At 36.2% G+C, this 26,556-nt stretch overlaps 1 protein-coding gene across 4 annotated transcripts in view; it reads right to left on the reverse strand.

Annotated features, from left to right (window-relative positions):
- Positions 1 to 26,556, reverse strand: part of LOC136034773 (ER degradation-enhancing alpha-mannosidase-like protein 1) — a 200,626-nt gene that overhangs the window by 164,289 nt on the left and 9,781 nt on the right. For all 4 annotated transcript variants that reach the window (XM_065716183.1, XM_065716185.1, XM_065716184.1 and 1 more), the window contains exon 2: positions 10,956 to 11,215. In XM_065716183.1, the coding sequence (XP_065572255.1) occupies positions 10,956 to 11,215 (260 nt within the window). The remainder of the gene's footprint in view (positions 1 to 10,955; positions 11,216 to 26,556) is intronic.

A 26,556-nucleotide genomic window follows, 5' to 3' on the forward strand; every position in this document is an offset into this window, starting at 1 on the left:
TGTTCCGGCAGAATTATCCAGGGGCTATTTTCCACGTGTTTTGATTTCTGGGAAAAAATTTCCACGGAATGGGGCATCTCTGAAGTGATCGAGAAACCCATTATAGATTAAAGTTTTACTCAAATGAGAGAATCCTAAGGAGAATTTTTCAGGCTGAATCGTCTGCAAGCAATTTTACAGGGAGGGGGATTCTCAGCGAGGATGGAACTGTCTGGAGGGAATTTAACGGGGGGGGAAGGTTTACTTTACGTTGGATGAAATTTCACCGAAGGAGATGTAAGTACGGGGGAGGGTGTCCCCCTCCATATATGAAGGGTGTCCCCCTCCTTAACTTGCTCTTCACGCTAATGTTTGAAAGTCTATCCCAATTTTTTAAGAGCGTTTACTGAAACACAGGGACTTTTTAATCAGAATAGGAAGCTTTTCTAAAAGTGCTAACAGCTTTAGCGTAAAGAGTAAGGTAAAAAGGAGGGGACAACCCTTCATATAAGGAATAAATCTTCCAAAATTAATTTGCAAATTTTGTTTTTATTTTCATGCAAACGATGAGCCAAATTCGAACCGGCTTCAGTTGAAAAACGCCCAGAAATTAAATGAAAAAAAAAACAACAAGTTTTTTAATTGGAAGTAAGGAGCAACATTAAAACTTAAAACGAACAGAAATTATTAAGCATATGAAAAAGGATTTTCCCCTCCTCAACGTCTCACTTTTTACGGTAAAGTTTTTATTGTTTTATAAAGTAGACTTGTGACAACTTTTGTAAAAAGACCGAGGTGTTGAGAAGGGAACATCACCTTTCATACATGGAATAATTTCTGTTCGTTCAAAGTTTTAGCGTCGTTCCTTACTTTCAGTTAAAAAACTTAGTTTTTTTCCATTTAATTCAAAAAACCGTATTGCTTATTGCTTACACAAAGCATTTGTTATTGGGAAGTAAACAGACATTTTTGGGGAGGCATATTTTCTCAGGGGGGAATCTTCAGCGGTGGGATGTGGGGATGCCCCCTCCAAAATGCTTCGCTCTTTACGCTAAAATATGACTTTGTATCCCAATCCTTTACGAACAAAAAGTGAAACACAAGGTTAGTCGAACTACAATAAGATAACTTTCTGAACGTTTTAAACAACGGTAGCGTGAAGAGCGAGGTATTGTGGAGGGGGTGTCCTCCCCCCATCATAACAATTTCTGTTCGTTTAATTTTTGATCTTTACTTTCAGTTGCTTTTTTTTTATTCAAACCTGCTTTTTTTGTTTAACCACGAAAAGGCAAAAACGATTCTCAGGGGAAAACATTGAAATGCCGCTGGTTTTTAATAGCCAAGAATAGCTAGTTTATTTTTCTTTATCCTCAGGCTTATCTCGTGTAATTTCAAATCTAGATTCTTATGGTAAGCGTTTCTGTCATAGAAGCTTGTTTTTATATTATTCAATGTTAGGAAAAACTTTTTTGCAAAATACTTTTTAATTACAAATTTTTCTGGGGTTTTGACCTTAACTGAAATGTGGAATTTACCTTTTTTTTTCAGAAGATACATCGCCAGTGCATGTTTAATTGGTTTGTATTTTCCCAGGAGTGATTGTATCAAACCGAGAGTCCAAGATAATTGGGAAATAGCTCTTTCACAAGTAAATTTAAAGCTTTTTTTAAGTGACTACAGATAGGATCAAAGGAAAGTCTTATTTTCTGCCATTTTAGGGCACCAAACTACGACTTTACCCCGAAGAGGACGATTTTGCAATCAATTTAGAATTCTGAGAAGCTAATTGATTTAGGGGTGCAAAGGAATTAATTAGAATGTTTGTCTATACAGCTAAAATATTACATTCCCATATCTACAAGCACAGGGGGGGGGGCAAGGTAGTTCATCATCAGCCTCGCCAGAAAATTTCTTTGGAGCGGCAATAACTGCTGAAAACTTAGTTTTCAGCAATTTTAAAAGGTAAATTTATGTTTTTTAATTTTTATGAAGTACTTCAATGTATTTAAACAAATGTAGGTAATGTATTCATAGATAAGAAAAATCTCATTGTAGAGGTTGTGATGGCTTCAGTTATGTAGAAGATCAGAAGTCTCACAGAATTTCCATCCATAAAAACAATAATACTCTTTTCCATCCAACCGAAATTATTTAGTAGCAATATTAACTAGGACTTTTTACCAAAATTACTATTCATCGCCAATATTTTAAAGTATATTCCAATTTTAAGCAAAATTGAAATTTCAAATTTAAACGTAGGACGGTATAAATCAATTAAAATTACTGATTTACCCATTTTTAAAACAATTAATCAGAAATTTTAGGGACCAGTGCCTGAAATTGTATCTTGGTTAGGCCTGGGCGTGATTTGGAAAACAATCAGAAATTAAATAAAAAAGAGCTTTTCAACTGAAAGCAAGGAACAGGGTTGAAACCTATTTGAACAGACTGTTCTTTATATGAAGGGGACTGACTCTTCCTTAGCTACATACTCTTTACTGTGAAGTTTGGCTTTTTTGAATTATAAGACAATTTACAATTGAAAAAAAAAGATTTTTCAAAGCACTAAAAAACCTTTGTTTAATGAGCAAGGTGATGAGAAGGGGACAGTCCCCTTTATAAACAGAATAATTTATATTTGTATTAAGTTGTAAACTTGCTCCTTACTTTAGTTCAAAAACCTTTTCTATTTGCTTAATTTCATTTCATGGAGCTGTAAAGTTTTATGAATACAATACTTATGGTAACACTGAAAAAAAGATCAATATTTCAATGATCTCTGTTTGGATATTGATAGGTAATCAAAAAATTCGTGGTAACAAGCTGTAAGTAAGGAGAGACAAGGCCCATTAGTAGCCGAAACTCTAAAAACGGAATTCTGATACTAACAGATGTACCAAACGATTTGGCATATTATGGTGATTCCAAATATTAAAGCTTCATTAAGTTTAGTCTTATCAAACAGTTCGTGGTAACGAACTGTAGTAAGGAGCGACCCGGCTCAATAGTAACCAAAACTCTAAAAAATGGAACTTTAATAGCAATAGCTACATCAAAGAATCGCATTTTAATGCTGATTTTAAATATTTCAGTTTCATCAAGTTTAGTCTTACCCATCACAAGTTACGAGCCTGAGAAAATTTGCCTTATTTTAGAAAATAGGGGGAAACACCCCCTAAAAGTCATAGAATCTTAACGAAAATCACAAAATCAGCTTCAGCGTATCAGAGAACCCTATTGTAGAAGTTTCAAGCTCCTATCTACAAAAATGTGGAATTTTGTATTTTTTGCCAGAAGGCAGATCACGGATGCGTGTTTATTTGCTTGTTTGTTTCCCTCAGGGGTGATCGTATCGACCCAGTGGTCCTAGAATCTTGCAAGAGGGCTCATTCTAACGGAAATGAAAAGTTCTAGTGCCCTTTTTAAGTGACCAAAAAAATTGGAGGGCACCAAGGCCCCCTCCCACGCTAATTATTTTCCTAAAGTCAACGGATCACAATTCTGAGATAGCCATTTTATTCAGCGTAGTCGAAAAACCTTATAACTATGTCTTTGGGGACGAGTTACTCCCCCACAGTCCCCGTGGGAGGGGCTACAAGTTACAAACTTTGACCAGTGCTTACATATAGTAATGGTTATTGGGAAGTGTAACGACGTTTTCAGAGGGATTTTTTGGTTGGGGGGAGGGGTTGACAAGAGGGGGATATGTTGGGGGAACTTTCCATCGAGGAATTTGTCATGGGAAAAGAAAATTTCCATGAAGGGAGCGCAGGATTTTCTAGCGCTATTAAAAAAAAAAACAATGAAAAAATAAATATGAAAAGTTTTTTCAACTGGAAGTAAGGAGCAGCATTAAAACTTAAAACGAACAGAAATTATTACGCATATGAGGGGTTCACCTCCTCCTAATACCTTGCTCTTTACGCTAAAGTATTTTTAATGATTTCAACTATTTATTCTACTGCTTTTGTTATTCACGGGTCATTCTTAACGAATTGGGACAAAATTTAAACTTTAGTGTAAAGAGCGAGGTACTGACGAGGGGGTGAACCCCTCATATATGTAATAAAAACATGAGATTAAAAAAGTTCGTTACGTAAGCTAATTTATAAGTTACGTTTATCTTTTACTAATAAAAACATTCGTAAAAAATTAAAAGTTCTAGTTGCCTTTTTAAGTAACCAAAAAATCGCAGGGCAACTAGGCTTCCTCCACCGTTCCCTTTTTTCTCAAAATCATTCGATCAAAACTAAGAGAAAGCCATTTAGCCAAAAAAAAAAAAAAAAAAAAAAAAAAAAAATGCAAATTTCGTATTAATTATTCCTTTGCGGAGAGCCAAAACCAAAACATGCATTGATTCAAAAACGTTCAGAAATTAAATTTAAAAAAAAAACAAGTTTTTTTTAGCTGAAAGTAAGGAGCGACATTAAAACTTAAAACGAACAGAAATTACTTCGAATATGAAAGGGGCTGCTTCCTCATCAACGCCCCGCACTTTACGCTAAACTTTTTTACTGTTTTAAAAAGCAGAGTTGAGAGAAAGAGTCAAACTTTAGCGTAAAGAGCGGGGCGTTGATGAGGAAGCAGCTCCTTTCATATTCGAAGTAATTTCTGTTCCTTTTAAGTTTTAATGCCGCTCCTTACTTTCAGCTAAAAAAACTTATTTTTTTTATTTAATCCAAAAACAAGAGCTAAGAGCTCATGGGCACTTGTGACGAGGCAAGAAGAGCTAAGAGCCAAGAGCTCATATGGTATGAGCTCTAAAAAATTCTAGAAAATCAATAGATTGATTTAAAAGGAAAATCAGAGGCTTAATGCCGGTCAGGATTTAAAATAAGAGCACTGAGTCACGATGTCCTTCTAAATATCAAAATTCATTAAGATCCAATCACCCACTCGTAAGTTATAAATACCTCATTTTTCTTAATTTTTCCTCTCCCTTTAGACCCCCAGATGGTCCGATTTGGGAAAACGACTTTATCAAGTCAATTTGTACAGCTCCCTGACACGCCTACCAATTTTCATCGTCCAAGCACGTCCAGAAGCACCAAGCTCACCAAATCACTGAACCCCTCCCCCCAACTCCCCCAAATAGAGCGAATCCAGTACGGTTACGTCAATCACGTATCAAGGACATTTGCTTATTCTATCCACCAAGCTTAATCCCGATTCCTCCACTCCAAGCGTTTTCCAAGATTTCCCTCTCCAACTCCCCCCAATGTCGACAAATCTGGTCGAGATTTGAAATAAGAGCTCTGAGACGTGAATTCCTTCTAAATATCAAATTTCATTAAGATCCGGTCACCCGTTCTTAAGTTAAAAATACCTCAATTTTTTTAATTTTTCCAAATTAACACCCCCAGCTCCTCCAAAGAGAACGGATCCGTTCCAATTATGCCAATCACGTATCTAGAACTTTGTGTCTCTCCACTCTAAGCGTTTTTCAAGATTTCTGTTTCCCTCCTCCAACCCCCTATGTCCCTGGATCCAATTCAAGTCGAAAATGGAGCATCTGAGACATAAGATCCTTCTATATATATCATTTTTATTAAGATGCGATCACTTATTCGTAAGATAAAAATAAAAATACCCCAATTTTCACGTTTTCCAAGAATTCCGGTTTCCCCCTCCAACTCCCCCCCCCCCCCAATGTCACAGGATCTGGTCAGAAATTAAAATTAGAGCTTTAAAGCACAAGATCCTTCTAAATATCAAATTACATTAAGATCTGGGGACCCGTTCGTAAGTTACAAATACCTCATTTTTCCGAATTACCCCCCCCCCCCCCAAACTCCACCAAAGAGAGTAGATCCGGTCTGGTTATGTCAGTCACGTATCTTAGACAGGTTTTTATTCTTCCCATCCAGTTTCATCCTGATCTCTCCTCTTTAAGTATTTTTACTTAAAGAGGAGTTGGGGGGCAGTTGCCCCCCCGCAATGACGCTGGATCCAGTTGAGATTTAAAATAAGAGATCTGAGTTACGAAGTTCTTTTAAATATGAAGTTTCATGAAGATCCAATCACTCCTTCGTAAGTTAAAAATACGTCATTTTTTTCTAATTTTTCAGAATTACCCCAACCCCCACCTCCCAACAGAGCGGATCCGTCCCAATTATGTCAATCACATATCTAAGACTTCTGCATATTTTTACCACCAATTTTCATCCCGATCCCACCAATCTAAGCGTTTTCCATGATTTTAGGCTCCCCCCAAACTCCCCCCAATGTCACCAGATCCGGTCGGTATTTAAAATGAGAGCTTTGAGACACAAGATCCTTCTAAATATCAAATTTCATTGAGATCCGATCACCTGTTCGTAAGTTAAAAATAACTCCTTTTTTCTAATTTTTCAGAATTAACCCCCCCAACTACCCCAAAGAGAGCGGATCCTTTACAGTTAGGTCAATCATGTATCTATGACTTGTGCTTATTTTTACCACCAAGTTTCATCCCGATCCCTTCACTCTAAGTGTTTTCCAAGATTTTATGTTCTCCCAACTCCCCCCAATGTCACCAGATCCGGTCGGGATTTAAAATAATAGCTCTGAGACACGATATCCTTCCAAATATCAAATTTCATTAAGATCTGATCAACCGTTCGTAAGTTAAAAATACTTCATTTTTTCTATTTTTTCCGAATTAACCGGCCCCCACTATCCCCCCCCAAGATGGTCAAATCGGGAAAACGACTATTTCTAATTTAATCTGGTCCGGTCCCTGATATGCCTGCCAAATTTCATCGTCCTAGCTTACCTGGAGGTGCCTAAAGTAGCAAACCCGGAACGACAGACAGACCGACAGAATTTACCGAATACCAAGTGCCATAAAAACTACGAGCCAGAGAAAATTTGCCTGATTTTCAAAAAAAGAGGGAAAGATCCCCTTGAAGTCAAAGAATTTTAATGAAGATCATACCATCAGATTCAGTATATCAAAAAACCCTACGATAGACTGTAATTTTGTAATTTTTGCCAGAAGAAAGATCACAGATGCTTGTTTATTTATTTTTTCCCCAGGGCTGGTGGTATCGACCCAGTGGGCCTAGAACGTCAGGAGAGGGTTCATTCTAATGGAGACGAAAAATTATAGTGTCCTTTCTAAGTGACCAAGAAAATTGAAGGGCAACTAGGCCCCCTTCCCCGCCGCTTTTTCCCAAAATCGTCCGATCAAAATTTTGAGATAGCTGTTTTGTTCAGCATAGTAAAAGGCCCAATAACTATGTCTTTGGAGATAAATTGACCCCCTACAGGCTTTGGGGAAAGGTGTTTAATTTATAAAATTTGCCATGCATACATTTTTCGGGTGGGGAGAAGAGGACGATTTTTCTGTTGGGAGGATTTGGCACGAGGAAAATTTCCAATGGAGAAGGAAGTTTCCGGAGGGTGAACTTTCAGGGGAAATTTTTACACTGGGTGAATTGTCCAGAATCCCTATACGAAATTTCTGCAGATGTCTTGCTATCTCTTTACCGATTCAATTTTACACGTGGAGATGTTAAGGGTAATTGTTTGGGGTAAAATTTTGCTAGGATTGAATTGTCGAGAAAATATTCCTGTGGGGAGGAGGATTTTTCCGTGGAGGTAGAACCAGGTATCCTGGCGTTATTTAAAAAATCATCAGAAATTAAAGGAAAAAACAAGTAAACGAACAGAGATTATTTCGTATATGAGGGGGGTTGCCCCCTTCTTCAACATTTCGCTCTTCAAACTACAGTTTTTCGGCACTTGAAAAAAAGTGACATATTATTCTAATTAAACAACACTTGTGTTGTAGGTGTTGTTTGAAAGAATTGGGAAAAAATTTAAACTTTAGCATAAATAAGTAATCATTTCAGTCCATCTTAAGTTTCAATGTTGCTCCTTACTTTCAGTTGAAAAAATTTGTTTTTCTTATTTAATGAAGATTAGAGACACATATTTTTCTAAATGCAATGGAAAAACTATGTCAATTAAAGTAAAAGTGTACAAAAATGAAAAAAAAGTAATTACAAAAAATAAAAACAATAGCCTATTTACAAAAACTGAGATATAAACTCCCAGCATTCAGTTCTGTTGAGCAATGCCGAAGTGTTGAACGGATATTTTTTAACAGTATCGACAGTTTTGTACTTGGTTATCAAACACCAAAATATTTAATGCCTTTTGACTCAGTGTTTATAAAAAAGTAACGCACTATCAAATTAGTTTGTTCAAAATAAAACATTAAAACTAAGATTAAGAAAATCAAATAAAAATTTTTAATTTAATATTTTAAATTTAATTTTGAATACCAAAAACCAATTTATTTGACACTTCTATGCTTCATAACTGAAAAAAGTTAAACCTTTTTCAAAGTGACAACCAGATAAATACAATCACTCTTGAAAAAAAAATGACAATAAAACACAAAAAACGCATTCGTTCAGGGGGAAAACACAGAAATTTCCAGCATCCGTTCAGGGGGGAAACACAGAAATTTCCAACATTCCGTTCAGGGGAAATATTTCTGATTATAGTAGCTTCAAATATCAGCTCGTGGGTACTATTGCAATGCGAGCAAAAGTTGACGGTATATTTTTACCGAAATTGACCCTTATTAAGTTGTTTTCCTTGTGTTTTTTATAATTATACGAACTTTCTTGTGTTCTAATAACTGCGTTAATTACTAATAATAATAAAAAAAAATACATATTTAGCGTCACCATAAAAAGCTGATTCTTTGACTGAATGTTATCAATAGTTAGCCTACTTTTGTTATTCGTTTAAGGATCGTTATTTACTTAGCATCCACTACTATGAAGAATTTGATTTTTTTTTTTATTACTCCAACCAAATTATGTACAAAAATGTGTGTGGAAAACTTGAAAGGGGTCACTCAACCACATATTAGAACTTATATTTTCCTTATTAAGGCTCAAAAGCTATTGGCAGGCAGCCAACAATGGAGCAGCTCACATTTTTTCCATAGTTTTTCCCTATTCTGCTCTCTTTCCTTTGGTTTCCTTTTCCCGGTCCCAAATTACCAGGGCGCCCATTATTGAATGCAACACCGAAAAATTTGTTTGTCTTCTCTGCGTCACAACCACAGACTCGATGATTGAGAGTATTATCCATATCACATGATTGAACAAAATACTGCAACATTTAAGTGTTCTTTCATCATAATAAACAAAAATGCAATGCATGAGATCTTTTTTATTCCTATATTCATGGCACCATGTAGTAAAAGGTATCTGATATGCCACTATCCTTTTGCCTCGTTCCGAAACCTCGAGGTTTTAAATTTCTGTTGAACCTTCTTTTGAAGGAGTCAACATATGGATTTACAGGAATTGTATCCATTGGAAGATCGCTCCAGATAAATGTACAACGCCAGATGAAGCTGTTCCTCAGGTACTCAGTTCTTTGCGTATCCTCCTTTAGATAATTGGATCGAGATGTGTGCCTTATTGCCTGCTTTGACGGCTGGACAAAGGGGAGCACAATGGAAGAGAGCTCGTCTGAGGGAGGGGGGGAATTCTTGTACTTGTAGAAAACAGCCATCGACGCTACATCAAATCTTTCATTTAGAGGCTGGAGCGAGCCATGTGTAGATGCACAACATACTCTTTTTGCCTCAATCTGGATCTCCTGGAGTGATGCCAACAGAGTTTTTGGAGCACCAGCATATAGAGAGCATCCATATTCAGCTGTGGGTCTGATCCAGAACTTGTAGAGTGGGATAATCGAGTTGGACGGAAAAAGGTTTTTGCAGTGAAAACTAACTCCCAGCTTTCTTGCACAGGAAGTTCTCACCCGACCAAGGAGGTTATTCAAAGCGATATCAGTTGAGAAATGAATCCCAAGTAGACGAAAATCGTCGACTCTTTAAAGTTTCAATTTGAAAATAATACAGGGGTGTTGTCGTGGTACCTTTGATCAGGTAATAAGCAGCTCCTTTGTTTTCGGTACGTTGAAGTTGATCATGCATTCATCAGACCACTTATGCTCAGACGCTTGCATTGGTTCTCCGTGTTTTGGGAAGGCTGAGTGTGTCGTGGTATCATTGACAAAGTGACGCAGAGGGTTTGCGAGGTTGCTCCCATGGTGTTTATATAGATGGGGAAAAGCGTGGGTCCCAAGATACTGCCCTGGGAAACCCCTGCTTTCATTGGATATTTACGGGCAATAAACCCGTCGAGGATAACACACAGTGAACAATCAGAAAGAAAGCTCTTGACTACTTTTAACAGAAATCCACAAACATCAAACCCATGGAGTTTCTTTAGAAGGCCACCGTGCCATACCATGTCGAAAGCTTTAGCAATGTCGAATGACAATATGATGTATATATTGATACGCAGCATGATAATGTCGTGGGTCAAGGTGTCTGACAAAGAAAACTTGTTATCTTGAAAAGTTATAAATGGAAGTTTATCTATTCCTTAGGTCCAAGATAAAAATAACATGGATTCCGCCCTCTAGTTTAAAATGACCTTAGTTTAGGATGAATGATCTTCATCTAGTCCACAGTCAGTTGAAATAGGAACTTCCAGCAACAACAAGCAAAAAATGAGTTTTCAGGAGGCGATGCCCATCAGCTCTCTTTATAGTTCCATTATTGCAGATGAAGTTGAGATGAGAGCAAAGTACCTCAGTCCATGAGGTTGAAAACTAATTTGTGTTTGATGTGCTAGAGTTAATCATCCAAGTATCGGATAATTTCTGTCTCTAGAATGTCAGCACAAGTGTATAGAAGGGTAGTGATATTATTTTGAAGTCTTGAATTTAGTTATCATGATCGTAATATTCTAAACAGTCAAATTACGAGTCAAGTTTACAGAACATACTTGAGCATGGCTGAATTATGGTCAATACCTCAACCTATACTTGCTTATAACAGATGTCTGAGTCTAGCCTAAGAATTTTGAAATTCAAAATAAAACTGTAAAAAAACAAAAATGGAATTAAATAGACAGACAATTTTACAGATATCAAATGATTTCACAAGGACTTACGGATTACCATAATCTGGTCCTCTTCCTTTGCAATCAATGGGATTGAGTTCATCTTTTGGAAACGCATACTCATAATAGTTGTACAAGCTACTTAAAAAAATACTCCGAACTCGTTCCTTTAATTCTGTTTTATACTCATCATTAAAATCACTGTATTGATTTTTGAATGAGAGTCCTTCTGCATAAAGATCTTGACAATCATTTGACTGCAGCTGCTTCAGCAGTATCTCAAACAACCCTCCAGATGTATAGTTTTTATACTGTAAGAAAGCAATCACAATTTAACACTGAATATCCTAATTCTTTAGGAACCAGAAAATGAAAGAATTAGAGAGGAAAAAACTACGCATTCAACTCATACACAATTTTTTACAATGGCCTATTTTTTTTGGACTGCCTGCATATTTAGGGTTAAAAGGTATACCACACGCCAGTATGGTGCATGAGACTGGGAGGCTATATAAACACCTTGTCAATAGTTTTCAGAATTTTTGCTCAAAAATAACTTGGTCCTGTTCAGGCAAAACTGATAGAATGCGGCATTTTCTTGTTATTTTTTTTCTTTTGTTACTAAAAGAAAATATTATATCTTTAGGTGTTCATTCAAACTAACTCTCTTTATATTGTCTACAACTGCTGGTTTAATACAATCAATTTGCTGTCTTTTCACGCAGAAGGCTTTTCAAAGATCTTTGATTATTAAAGCAAGTCCGATTTCTAACAATGATATCTACTAAGTTTCGAACTTTTCTTTTTCTTTTATAAGGTTTTTTAATTGTTGTGATCCCCTGTTAAAATATAAACAAATATATTTGCAATTACCAGCGACCGGGACCCAGCGACCGGCACGCAACAGCATGGATTCTCATGGTCGCTTGTCTTCTAACCGCTGGCATTTACTGTCTTTTCATATTGCAGTCTTTTCAAAGACATTTAATTACAAAAGCAAGTCCAATTTCCAACAACGATATCTAATAAGCTTCAAACTTGTGTTTTTCTTTATTAAGGTCTTAAAATTTTTGCAATCCCTTGTTAAAATATATACAAATTGTTTTTGCAATTCCCAGTTTTTTCCTCTTTATGCAATTTAATGCATTTTCATACTGTTTTGTTTTCAAAGACGTTTGATTATTGAAGCTAGTCTGATTTCTAACAACGATATGTACTAAGCTTGAGACTTTAGTTTTTTTTTTATGGTTTTTGAATTGTTGTCATCCCTTGTCAAAATACGAGTATCATCATTTGTAATTATTGCAAAGTTTTGCTTTTTGAGCCTTCCTACTGGCATTATATAACTGGCTCCGTTCAAAACTCTAGGCTTATTTAACATAGCGAGTTGATTTTATCTAAAAAAAAAATAATTTCAAAATTTTTCAGGTATTTCTCTAGTTTGAAATAAAACATTAAAAATATCACTCAGGTACCGTAAATATCTTTGTAGTTTTTATAAGAACTTTGGCAATTGTGAACTGAACTTGAAAAATTTTCAACTCTTTTTTTCAAGTCTTATAAAGACACTAGTTGGTGTGGGCACTTCGCCCCCCCAAGCCCCCCCCGCGCGCGTAAGTCGTTACGCGCCATTGTAGTTGTGTCCCTGTGTCCCACCTGTGAATATATATATATATATATATATATATATATATATATATATATATATATATATATATATATATATATATATATATATATATATATATATATATATATATATATATATATATATATATATATATATATATATATGTGTGTGTGTGTTTAACTACGTAAAACTTGCGAATATTCAACATTCTTCGCTGTCCCATTGTCTGTGCATATAAATAGATTGTCAGGTTCTCTTGAACATGCAACATATAATTGTCCATGGGAAAAACAATCCATATTCAGATCTATACCTCATTGTTCTAATGATTGCTCTTGAGCTTTGTTGATGGTGATCGGTAATCGAACATTCCCTGTGTCCCCGTCGTCATTTATATATCCCCCCTGTGCCCCCCGGCGTCCCCGTTGTAGTTGTGTCCCTGTGTCCCGGTCGTCATTTATATTCCCTGTGTCCAGGTGTCCCGGTCGTCATTTGTGTCCCAGTGTCCCGGTCTGTAATGTCATCTTATAATGACGTCATATACAAAGCCTTATATACTTATGTATTGCGAATATACAACATTCTTCGCTGTCCCATTGTCTATGCATATAAATAGATTGTCAGGTTTACCGACTCTTGAACATGCAACATATAATTGTCCATGGGAAAAACAATCCGTATTCAGATCTATACCTCATTATTCTAATGATTGCCCTTGAGCTTTGTTGATGGTGATTGCTAATCGAACATTCCCTGTGTCCCGGTCGTCATTTATATATCCCCCTGTGCCCCCCAGCGTTCCCGTTGTAGTTGTGTCCCTGTGTCCCGGTCGTCATTTATATTCCCTGTGTCCCGGTCGCTATTTGAGTCCCGGTGTCCCAGCCTGTAATTTCTCTTTGAGGGTCCCGGTCGTCATTTATATTCCCTGTGTCCCAGTCGTCATTTGTGTCCCGGTCTGTAATTTCGTCAGTCGACAAACATGACGTCAGTCGACAAACAACTTCATGACGGTATAATGCTCAATCCTTATAAGGACGTCAGTCGCCTCGACAAACATGACGTCAGTCGACTCGACAAACATGACGTCAGTCGACAGTACACAAACAACTTATTTTTATATATATATATAGATTACTTATAAGAAAAGAAATTCAGTAATGATGTTTTTTAAACAATGATTTAAACTAAGCTTCAAATTTTAGTTTTCTTTTTTAAGGTTTTTGAATTGTTGTAATCCCTTGTTAAAATATATACAAATATTTTTGCAGTTACCAGTTTTTTACTCTTTATGCAATTTAATATCTTTTCATAATGGATTCTATTCGAAGATATTTGATTATTACAGCAAGTCAGATTTCTTACAACAATTTCTACTAAGCTTCAAACTTTTGGTTTTCTTTTTTAAGGTTTTGAATTATTGTAATCCTTGTCCAAATATATGCAAATATTATTGCAATTACCAGTTTTTTGCTCTTTAAACAATTTAATGAAAACGTCTCCTTACATGAAAATCTTCAATTTTTCCACATAAGTGTGAAGATGTAAATAAAAATGACATCACTCACCTAAATATTTTTTTCCAAAATTAAGGCTCTTAATGAATTTTCTCAGACTTCTAAACTATCTAGATCGGTTTTTCATGCAAGAACATCCCAGGATACAAATTTTCCCCCCAAAAAATGGAGCCGTTTTTGAGAAAAAAAATTACATATATATACAATTATTGCTCACTGATGAAGATAGTATATAGATATATATAGTACGTGTAGCATTTCTATATATATATATAGAAATGCAAATATGATAACTGGAAAGAGCATAATACAAGGAATCTAACTGAGACTACTTTTGTTTTATTCAGATGTTTCCTTCTGTGGAGCAACCATAGAATGGTACGAAAAAAAAAAAATCCTAAGCTGTAATTATAAACCTGATTACAACCTTTGACCTAGGTTTAAGCTAGGTCAAATTTGCAGATTTCACATGCTACCTCATATCTCAGAGTGAGGAACTAGTTTATAACTAGGCCTCCACAGAAGGAAACATGTTAAGAAAATAATTGTCACTTCATAATATGTAGTTAACATACATTCAAGGCATTTCTGCTTTCATTCACTTTCTTAAATATATTAATTTTCCTAATTTTTCATAATGCATGCCACTGGATTGGAAAAATTCGAACAAAAATAACGGGTAGGTTTAGCTAATTCAGTGGAATTTAGAAACTTTAATTTTTAAATTAGGTTGTTTTATTCTATCATTAATCGCTATCACTATCCAAAAAAACGTACCTGATGGAGCGCCTGAGACTATTTCAATTTACCTTTGATAGAAATGCCAGATTCTCCCCCTGTATACAGCTTAAGTGATTACAATTCTTCAATAAACTTTAGTAAACCAATTACCTCTCAATATAGAACCCAATGAGAATATACAGAGGAGTTAGTATCTACCCTAGTTGGTCAATGACAGAATCAGAAACTTCAAATACTTAGAAATCTGCCTTTAATAGAATTCGTAAAAGTTCAGGCAGTGGCAACACAAATATGTCAACTAATGAAATTTATTTATCATATAATAATTCCAGTTCAAGTGACCTCAGTTTCATAAGTGCAGTTTCTGAGCCTGCCTCCATGCCACCTATATTTTATTATCTAAGTCATCAACGACCACCCAAAGGCAAGAAACACTAAATCCACGAAAATAATACTGTGCACATTGCCTCTGCTGATGTTGATTCTCTCTATCTAACAAGCTTCTCATAACCCAAGTGCTTTTCAAGGAAAAATCAGCAGAGACAGTCGGATTAGGCAAGATCTTCAGCAAGTCGCAGCAACAGAAACGCTTTAAGAAATTTATAATAAAACCTCTTGTGATATTTATCCTGATATATGAGCAGCCAAGTGAATCAATCGTGCTCCAAACCATCTTCTGGACGATACTGTGTTGGTTTTTGTGGATGGTGAAGCTCTCCCTTTTGAAAGAGTGCAGACAGTCTGGTATAATAATATCAATTTCTTTCTCTTTTTACGAGTATCAAAGCTTATTCCAATAGGCAATGCATAGAACACCCCCCCCCCCCGCAAAAGCTCCCCCGGACCCTATCCCAAGTGCTACCGAAAGCGTTCAACCTCTTGCCTGGTCAAGTCAAATTTCTCAAAGCTCACATGAGGGGTCATTGAATAATACAATGGTGAAAGTAGGGGCGTATGTCACTATCAAGGATGATAATGAAAATTAATTTCATCAGATCCTATCAAGAAGCTCCAAAAAAAGGAAAAAAAAATCTCCCCAATCAAAAATACTAACCGTCCCCATGATCCAACCCTCCCCTGACAAAACCTTGGAATATACTTAAAAATCACACCAGATACGCCTTTTGAGATAAAAAAGATAGCTCTACTGAGGGTTACAATTAAGCATCGGCACTGTTTCTGTTTTCTGTTTCTGTTTCTGTTTTTTCTTACCTGTTTCTGTTTCTGTTTTTACAAAAAACAGAACTGAAAACAGAAACAGGCTACCTGTTTTTGTTTGACCTGTTTCTGTTTCTGTTCTGTTTTTTTTCATCTGTTTTTTCCGTTTCTGTTTTTTTTTTTATCTGTTTTCTGTTTTTTTTCTGTTTTTTTTTTTTTAATGCCGCGCTATCTAGTGGGTATGATACCGGAATCGTCCTTTGTCAACAAGAAGAGTAATTTCTTTGATATTCAGGTGAAATCATAGCGACATCGAAACTAGAAGCTCGATTTCCTTGCTAACCTTCGTCTAATTTTGTGTGCTGGAGCAAGCATCCTAAAGGTAAAAATTATGAATAGTTAAATTAGACCAGCCATGCTAGTCCATTTGAACTTTTGTATGCATGAGGGTTCTAGACTTATTGATATCAGTCAGCTCATTCCAGATACAGCACAAGCCCATTTAACCTCTTCCTTTTTTTCTTTTTTGTACTATGCTGTAACTCAGACTTATTTTATCCCTAGTACCACACAATTGGACATGCAGAATTCAAATATCACATTGATTTTTTTTTTTCAATTTTTTTTTTAAAGAATCATCACAACATTGTCGATAACTACATTGTATGCAAAAATTAGTCCTTCCTTCGTCTAATTTTGTGCGCTGGAGCAAGTATCCTAAAAGTAAAAATTATGAACAGTTAAATTAGACTAGCCATGCTAGTCTATTTGAACTTTTGTAGGCGTGAGGGTTCCATGCCTATTGTTATCAGTCAGCTCATTCCAGATACAGCACAAGCCCATTTAACTTCTTCCTTTTTTTTTCTTTTTTGTACTATGCTGTAACTCAGACTTATTTTATCCCTAGTACCACACAGTTGGACATGCAGAATTCAAATATCACATTGATTTTTTTTTTCATTTTTTTTTCAAAAGAATCGTCACAACATTATCGATAACTACATTGTATGCAAAAATTAGTCACCCTGACTGGGTGTATCAGGATTCTTGTAGGACAAATGCCTGTCTGTAATTTAAAAAAAAAAACTGATTCAAATGACTTTCAGGTACTACTGCAAAACTGTCATGGATATTTCCTCTGATGAAGAGGTAGAAGTTTTACCTAAAATCATAAGGAAAAAGCCAGTTTGGGCTAATTATGGTGTGAAAGACAAATGCAGCATCACCTGCAAGGTTTGCAAAAAGACTATCAAGGCTAGTGGAGGCTCTTCAACTAATTTTGTCAATCACCTGGAAAATGTTCATAAGATTAAGGTGAAAGTACAGTCATCTGCCTCTACTGCACCAGCACGGCAGGACATGGATAATGTTGCCAATGGCCCAGAAGCTGTTGTTTGTCGTACAGTACAGGGTTCATTGCCAGGATGTGGGATAGCTGAAGAACAGCCAAAGAACCAAAAGAGCAATTTTTCTTTCTCTAGAAAAGGAACTAGAGATATCTGTTCTCTGATGTTGCGCAACCGCTCAAGTCAACTTAAATTGACAAAACAGTGTGTAAGAAAAGTACTTGCAGACAAGTTACCACTTTCCATTTTTGACGTGCAAGCCATGTGTTGACTGATACACTCCTTGACAGGTGGTATTTTGCCTCCATCGGGTCGTACCATAAAAAGGCATGTGTTTCAAGCAAAGAAAAAGAAACTATTGAAACTGAAATTGGATATGCATCAGGCACGAAAGGTATCTATAACATTTGACTGCTGGTCATATACAGGGGGAGGATACTTGGCAGTGACAGTACATTACCCCAAGCTAGTCAGTGGAAAATGGGTAGTTCACAGTTGCATCTTGCACTTTAAGCGTCTCAAGGTTCGGCATACAGCAGCAAATATACTTGCAGCAATCATAGTAGCCCTTAAGAAATTTGAACTTGAAGACAAATTGTTCTGTGTTGTAACTGATTCTGGCTCGAGCGTCGTAAAAGCTTGTCAAATTGGTGGAATTGAACGTTCATCTTGCTTTGGCCACTGCCTCCACCTTAGTGTCACAAATGGCCTCAAATTTTGGGGAGAAATGAATTTGACGTAGAGCAAACACCGGAATGTGATTCAGATGATGAAGGTGAACCCGAACAAGGGACTAGTAGAGAGCAATGTTCCTCAGAGATTGGTCTGACAGAAGATGACCTTCCTGATATCATAGATTCAGACATTGTTGACACTGCTTCAGATGTATATTACTTGGAAGAGTACAACTCCGACACAGAAACTGAATGGGATGAATGGGCCACTGGTGCAAATGATTTTACTGAAATTGAAGACTCAGTCTCACTCAATGGTGCACTCAAAAAGTTGCGTCGGACACTCAAGCTGCTAAAAAAAAGTCAAATATTCAACACGACCTCTTTGAAGGGCTTTGCAAAGAAATAGGACTAAGTGGTCACATCCCTCATGATATGAAAGTGCGTTGGAATAGCACTTACATGATGATTAGTTCCATGTTACACAAAACATCTGCTCTACAGAAATTTTATGATGTAAATGTTCGCAATGCAAAAATTAGAAAACTTGAACTTACTGAGCAAGACTGGTCACTTTTAGAATGTGCAACAAGTTGTTTGAGCCCTTTTGAATAGGCCACCGAACTGGCTAGTGGGTCCACTTACACTACTTCAAGCAAAGCATACATGCTGATCAAGGGATTGGTGAGCTTCTGTGAAGCGAGATCGAAGAGGCTGCTTGAGAATCGCCTGAAGGATCAGCTGCTTATGCAGTTAAAAAAGTATTTTGTGCAAAATCCTAGATTCAAGTTGGAGCTCTACCGGCGTCCAGCTTATCTTGATCCTTGTACATATGAACGAATGACTTTAGAAGAAAGATCGGCAGCAAGACAGTCCCTCATATGTTTACTTAGCCCACCAAAAGGTCGTCCCACCTAAAGGTCGTAAGTACCAGTAGCCTATAAAGAGTGGGGGCTAGAGATTTTTTGACAACCGTGGTATATAAGTCTGCTATTCTTATTGAATGTAGAAAAATCTTATTAATGTCAAGCAAGTTCGAGAAAACGAAAGAAATGTAAAAATTTTCGTCCCCGGCTTAGGCAGGGTTTAGGGGACGAAAATTTTTGTTTCTTTGCCTTACTGTTGGCTCTTACAGAAAAGCTTTCTGAATTCTATGGTTGGAGAAGTTAAGGGAAACTTGAAAATAAAACTATATGTCATTAATGTAAGAGGTCTTGCTATTTTTCCCTCTCCCCTCTCCATTCCGTTGTCCTTCTGCCTCTTGTTTTTAGCCTAATTAAGGTGATGCTTTTCTGCAAGGTAACGGATCAGTTCGACTTCTGGAGTCAGAATCGATTTATTTTTCGACAATCTTTTATAATATATGAGTGACAAAGAATTTGAAAATAAATGCAATTCGGCCGTTAGGCCTAAGAATTTTTGGTTAAATTGCACCCGATTGGACGCATTTTATGACAAATTTTGCCAAATTTCCCCCCCCCCCTAAAAATACGCTAGTGTGTTGAATTACACGAAGTTGCTAATCTTTTGTATGTAGCTAAAAGGATTTAACAAGAAGATGTTTTCTTTCCTATTAGAAATAGAAGAAGTAAGGAAAAAACAGGAAAAACAGCTGTTAAAACAGCTGTTTTTTTTTTAAAAAACAGCTGTTTTCTGTTTTTTCGAAAAACAGAACAGATTACACAAACAGGTCACCTGTTTTTGTTTGACCTGTTTCTGTTTCTGTTCTGTTTTATTTCTAACTGTTTTTTTCTGTTTCTGTTTTTCTCAAAAACAGAAACAGTGCCGATGCATAGTTACAATCTTCAAAGTGTTAAAATCAATGTTCTCATTAAACATTAACCGTGATGGATCTCTGCTAATAGCCCTCCAAGATTATAAATCAGCAGATATATTACGGAATTCAAAATCTCTTCTTAACATACCAATAAAATCTGTTCTCTGGACCTCCAACCAAAACCCAACTAAAATAGTAGTTTACAACATTCCTCCAAAATTCCTATTCAAGATTTAAGAGAAGGGCTCTCTGACAGATTTGGTAACCCAATCCCAGTAGCTGATGTAACCCAATTGGGTAAACCAGATGCTAATGGCCAAAAGCTAAGCAACTCCTTCTTATTCACACTAAGAGAAGAAAACAATCACCTGGATCAGATATTCCTTTTTGGACAAAGGAAATCCCACAAGCCCTTCAAGCCAAAACCTATCCAATGCCAAAAATGTTTAAAAGTTGGACACAAAAAACACATGCAGTGAAACATTACATGAATGCAATCTTTGTAAAAGCTCACACCCCATTGGAATGACAAATTGTAAAAATATTCAGCCAAAATGTATCAACTGCAATGGTCCCCATGGTTCTACAAATAAAACTTTATGTCCTGTATATAAAAAACGAGCACTAACACTGCAAATAGCAACAGAAAAAAACATACCTTACCCTTTTGCAGCAATGGAAGCGAATGCAGCTCAATCACACCTGAACAAAAACTCTATGAAACCACCCAACCCTTTCACCCACAGACCAACCATTCTACCAAACGCATCAAGCACCCCCAATAAGACTCCTTCCTAAAAACAACCAAGCTCACATTCCTATAAGAGAGATTCACCCTTGACAAACCATCTAGCCTCTGCATGTAATGATAGAAGATCAGAATGGCCACCTCTCCCAAGTAGAAACGAATCAGAAGTATTATCGGGAATTAATCAAATTATCAACAAAAAGCCAGATGAAAATCCAAATGAATTAACACCTAACATGTGCCTATTTATACTAAATTCTAACGCAGTACAGTCAATGAACCTACAACAACCACAAAAAGCAAAAATCATAAGCGAATTGGCAAAATTGTACCTACCCAATCACATGCATATCCAAGCAAAGAAAGATCTTGCTCTGCTCCTAGCAAAGCTAAACAATGATACACAGCAACATGAAAATTAAAACAATAAAGGAGCATATTTCAATACTACAGTGGAATGTAAGATCACTTTCAGAAAATAAGTTAAATGAACTTTTATCTTTTATGAATAATAATTCCATTGATATTGCTTGCCTTCAGGAAACCCATTTGACTAATAACCAAACAAACAAAGTCTCCAGAATATACTATCCTGAGAAAGGATAGGTCTTCACAGAGAAAAGGAGGTGACGTCGCTATTATTTTAAATAATAATATTAAATTTTGTGGTATTAATTTCGAAGATTTTTCAAATGATATTGATGTTATTGGTATCAATGTCTGGATAAATAATACAAAAACATAAATATTAAGTCTCTATAACCCTAATGGCCAGACTACAGATGCCATGGATTTTTTCACTTATATTACTAATTCTAATATGTTAAAAAACATAATCATCTGCGGGTATTTTAATGTCCACAGTATTCTGTTGGGGGATAAGCCAGCAAACAAAGCTGGTAAGCTTATTGAAAGATTGATTTCAAACAATGCCGATTTGCTATCCCTCCTAATCTAAATGCATATTTTAACCCCAAAAGTGGCAAATTCTCAACTATTGACCTACAAATTGTTTCAATAAATATACTAAATAAAATTTATATTAAGAAAATTGAAAATCTATGCACTGACCATTTTGCAATAGTATCCTCTTTAAATGAACCAGCCAAAATTCTCCCACATATCCCCAAATATGTCAACGCTAAAGCAAATTGGATCGTGTTTAGAAATAAGCTTAATGAAGAGATCCTAAGTTTAAACCAGAAATCTCATACCTCAGTTGTAACAGCTGACACGTATGCTGAAGTTATGACATCAATACTAACAAATACAGCTGATCATGCAATCCCCAAAACTTCACCTAGGAAAACCATCCCTAAACACACCCCTAAAGCATGGTGAACCAAAGATTGCCAAATTATTTGGAGAATAAAAAATGCGACTAGGAGAGCATACCTATAAAAAAACATCCCCTGCTACATATTTAAGTAAATTACAAGCAGAGGCAAAACTCAAGAGAACAACAATTAATGCTAAATATAATTACTGGAATAATTTTGCAAACAACTTTTCTAGAGAAACATGTCAGCCAACCATACATAGACTTATAAGCAAAATCTGTGGGAAAAAACATCCCCCGACCCACTTCTGTATGAACCAATACATGAGAATACTCACTATGACAATGACATTGAAAAGACAAAATTACTTGCTACTCTTTTCTCAAAAAAGCTAACATCTAAAAATAAAAATATCACCACTCAAATCTTGACAAATCCAATTTACCAGGCCCGACCAGGTTCAGAGTATATACCGTCCCTTCTCAATACATGAATTGAATAATGCAATGCAACATATCAAGGCCAATGCTACAAGTAGCTATGATAATATACACCCTACATGGATAAAGAATCTTACCCCTTTGTACAAACAGGAGTTCCTAAATTGTTAAAACCACGCATTGGGCCACATCCACATTCCCTAATATCTGGAAATGTTCATCTCTCCTACCAATTTTAAAGAAAAATAAACCTAAAGATGATCCTGAGTCATATATAGACCTATAATGATTACTCCTGTGCTGGGAAAAGTAATGGAGAAAATGATTTACCATCGGCTGCTATGGTTTGTTGAGAAGAATAATCTGATACCACAAACTCAAACCGGCTTCAGGAAACACCATTCATCAAAAGATGCTTTCATATTGTTAACAAATGCAATAAATGAATTCCTATCAAAAAATAATGTCCTAACTGCTGCATTCCTAGACTTTGAAGGAGCATATGATAATGTTGACCACCAGATTCTTTTAGCTAAACTTGCAAATCTTGGACTACCCTCCAAACTTCTATCCTTCATCGAATCCTTCATAGAAAACCGAAGTTTCATTGTTTCTGTAGGTTCAGCCTCTTCACCCAAAACTTCAATAACCAAAGGCCTTCCACAGGGTGCAGTCCTGAGCTGCCTCCCCTTTCACTATTTCTCTGGGACATGAACCTCCCACATACCAATCTACAGTATGCTGATGATCTGGTATTATGGACAACTGACAACACCTTTGAAATTGCACATTCAAAGTTGCAAAATGCACTTTTACAATTTGAAAAGTTTTCTCAAAAGTCCAATTTACCTGTTGCACCCACAAAGTCCAAAACTATCCGATTCCACCATAAGCGAAATAATCCTAATGCTAGGCTAACACTAAATGGAATACATATTCCAGAGGACAATCAAATTAATTATCTAGGCCTCATACTCGACCAAAAACTAAACTTCCACCTTCACATCACAAACACAATAAAAAAAATGCTAAAGAAAAATAAGAATAATTAAAAGGCTATTAGCCACACCTTGGGGCTGTAATGAGAAAACACTACTCCAGTTTTATAAATTACATATAAGACCCCATATTGATTATGGCCCCATAGTTTATGGTGCTTGTGCTGAGACCCATATGCAAAAAATCGAAACAACACAAAATGATATAATTCGTCTCATATTTGGTCTTGTGAAACCAACAAATACTAAGTTTCTGCTTACTGAGAGTGGACTATCACCAATAAATGAAAGAAGAAGATCTCTATTAATTAATTACCTTTACAAATACTGAAGCCAATGATTCTCATACCCTGCATAACTGGTTAAGAAATCCATCTATGTTTAGAGGCATTGCAAATGAATATGCGAATACCCAGAAGAAGTTCCCAGTGCCAGTAAAATCTATTGCACCCACATTCCCCCCCCCATGGAGTTGGTCAACCCCCATAATAAACACTGACTTCTCAAAGTGGACCAAACAACTTACCCCCATTGCTTTTATACAGAAAAATTTGTCGAGCTCAATAATGTTGCATATAAAAACCATTTCAAAATTTTTTTTGATGGGTCCAAAATGAATGAGAAAGTGGCTAGCGGAGCGTTTATTCCAACCCATAATATTGCTTTAGGCGAGAGATTACACGATAATGCATCTGAAATGTCTGCCGAGTTAAATGCCATAATCATGGCATTAGAATTCCTCATGGTTATGAATTATTTCTTCAGCTTCTCAATATAAGATGGATATTGACACATTTCTTTGTCTTAGGATTATTGACATTCTCGCTTCAAAAGGTATTTTAACTCATCTCCAGCATATTCCAAGCCACTCGGGTATAATAGGTAACCATAAGGCAGATGAAATAGCAAAAAATGCTTTAAATATTGACCAGCCAAGTGGGGGACCAATCCCCATTAGAGATATTTACCACTGGAGACTTACAGAGGTAATGATAAATAATAAGAATCCAACCCTATGACCTTTCCCCAGTGAGCACCTTTCCAAGATTTATCATAGAATTCGGTCAGGTTCAAATGGGCTAAATTTTCAGGCGTTTTCATATCAGATCCCTAATTCAAGTGGTGAAGTTCCCTTTTCCCCCCTTTGCAGGTCATGAAATCTTAAACATGAAACAATAAATCATTGCCTATTTGAATGTAATATGCTGACGTCTGCACAGTACACCCTGCAATGTAAAATGTTAGAATGCTTCAAACGCCACAAAATCCCACTAACAGCCAAGAGTCTTGCTGACCATACTTGCACACAGAGCACAGAACTCAATATATATTCTCTTATAATTCAACTGGTAGTATCAAAAGATATACTGCAAGAAATTTGAGCAGATACAAGATAAATAAGACAAACCAGCTCCATAGCTCTGTCCATCTCACAGAGTGAGTCAAAAGGAAAAGGGCTGAATAGTCTCGACTGAAAATCCCCCGTCTGCTGTAAAGGAAGAAGATCTTCTAAAACAAAAATAACACATTGTCTATACATTCCCGAAAACTCATTAAAGATTTGTGGATTTTGTCTTTTCAATAACCTGAAACAGTTAAAGTTTCAGGTGATATATATAGATCACACATCTATGATCTGTATTCTGGCAAAAAATACAAAATTCCACATTTTTCCAGATAGGAGCTTGAAACTTCTACAGTAGGGTTCTCTGATATGCTGAATCTGATGGTGAGATTTTCGTTAAGATTCTATGACTTTTAGAGGGTGTTCCCACTATTCTCTAAAATAATGCAAATTTTCTCAGGCTCGTAACTTTTGATGGGTAAGACTAAACTTGAAGAAACTTATATATTTAAAATCAGCATAAAAATACGGTTCTTTTGCTGTAATTATTGGTATCAAAATTTAAATTTTTAGAGTTTTGGTTACTATTGAGCCGGATTGCTCCTTACAACAGTTTGTAACCATGAACTGTTTGATATCTGTATTGGATGCACTTATGGTTGTCCAAGGAAATCTTCTCTCTGTAGTCTCTGAACGAAGAGATCTTGGGGTCATTACTAATAACATTGAATTCAGCACCTATGCCAGGACTATATCATCATCTGCCTTTCAACCCCTTGTCATTATCAAAAGAACAATCTTAAACAAGCACCCTAGAGCATTCATGAAATTGTGTATGGCCCTGGTTCAACCATAGTTTGAAGCTGGAATGTCTTTAACATCCCCTTTTTTGAGAAAGATAAAGAGCCCCTGGAAAAAGTATAGCTCAGAGCAACTACGACAATCATTGGTTTGTAGCCAATGTCTTATGAAGAATGTCCGCACCATTATTAACACCCTACAATAACATATAGAAGAAAATAAGTAGACATCATCTACTTATCTACTATTCAGTCTTCATCTAGATCTTGACCTGTCAAGACGGCTTGTTTTTAAATAAATGACGCTTGTGATTTTTAAGTGAAGACGCGAGATCAGCCTAGTGAACGTTTTTCTAGCATGTACCAGTGCTAATCCTGACTTCGGCAACCAGGTTTTAGTTGAAGATATAGCTTCCAATTCAAGGTCTGTGCCTCGTTTTTGTTTCTCAGCCTAGAATGTCCGATCCTTGTAACGAATTCTACAGAAAAGGTGGAACTGGATCATCCAGTGTTATAGGTGCAATGCTTGGTTGCACCCAGCTTGTGCTGGCATCACAAAAAGTAATCGCCTTAAAAACCCTAATTGGTTATGCATAAAATGCTGATCGTCAATGGTTGTTAATGACAAGATTAATATCATTAATAATCACCCTGACGTGGCCCAACCACTTGAAGCTATAAAATTCCACCTTACTTCTAATGAAGAAAATTCAACTATTTCCAATGATAATCAACTTGAAATGATTGTTCCAATTAGTATTGTAAATTCCCCTACTGTGCCTTGTATTTTGAGCAATGACAACAATAGTTCTCCTGAATCAACTGATTCTGCAAAGATAACCATCTACCATCAATCCCAAATTGCCCACAAACCCCTTGTTCCAGTAAATATCAATTGACGCGGAATGCAAAAACGGCAAGTGTCTTTGAACCCCATACCTTAGAAGATTGCCTAAAAGAAGACGCATAGACCATCAATCTCAAGAAATGGATTATTAATCTCAAATTTCTTTATGGTGGATTATCTGATCTAAATGAGCACCAGAAAAGTGATCTTTTCAAGGACAATGAAATCCAAATGTTAATAGTCAGTTTTCAGCTCACAATTGTTGATGCTATATATGTATTAAAATCCCCTACACTGCCCAGAGTTCCTCTTTTAGCTGATACTTTTCCTCCAAATATTCATTATCAAAATTCT

Source organism: Artemia franciscana, chromosome 13 (assembly GCF_032884065.1).
Source record: "Artemia franciscana chromosome 13, ASM3288406v1, whole genome shotgun sequence".
Classification (NCBI taxonomy): Eukaryota; Metazoa; Arthropoda; class Branchiopoda; order Anostraca; family Artemiidae; genus Artemia; species Artemia franciscana.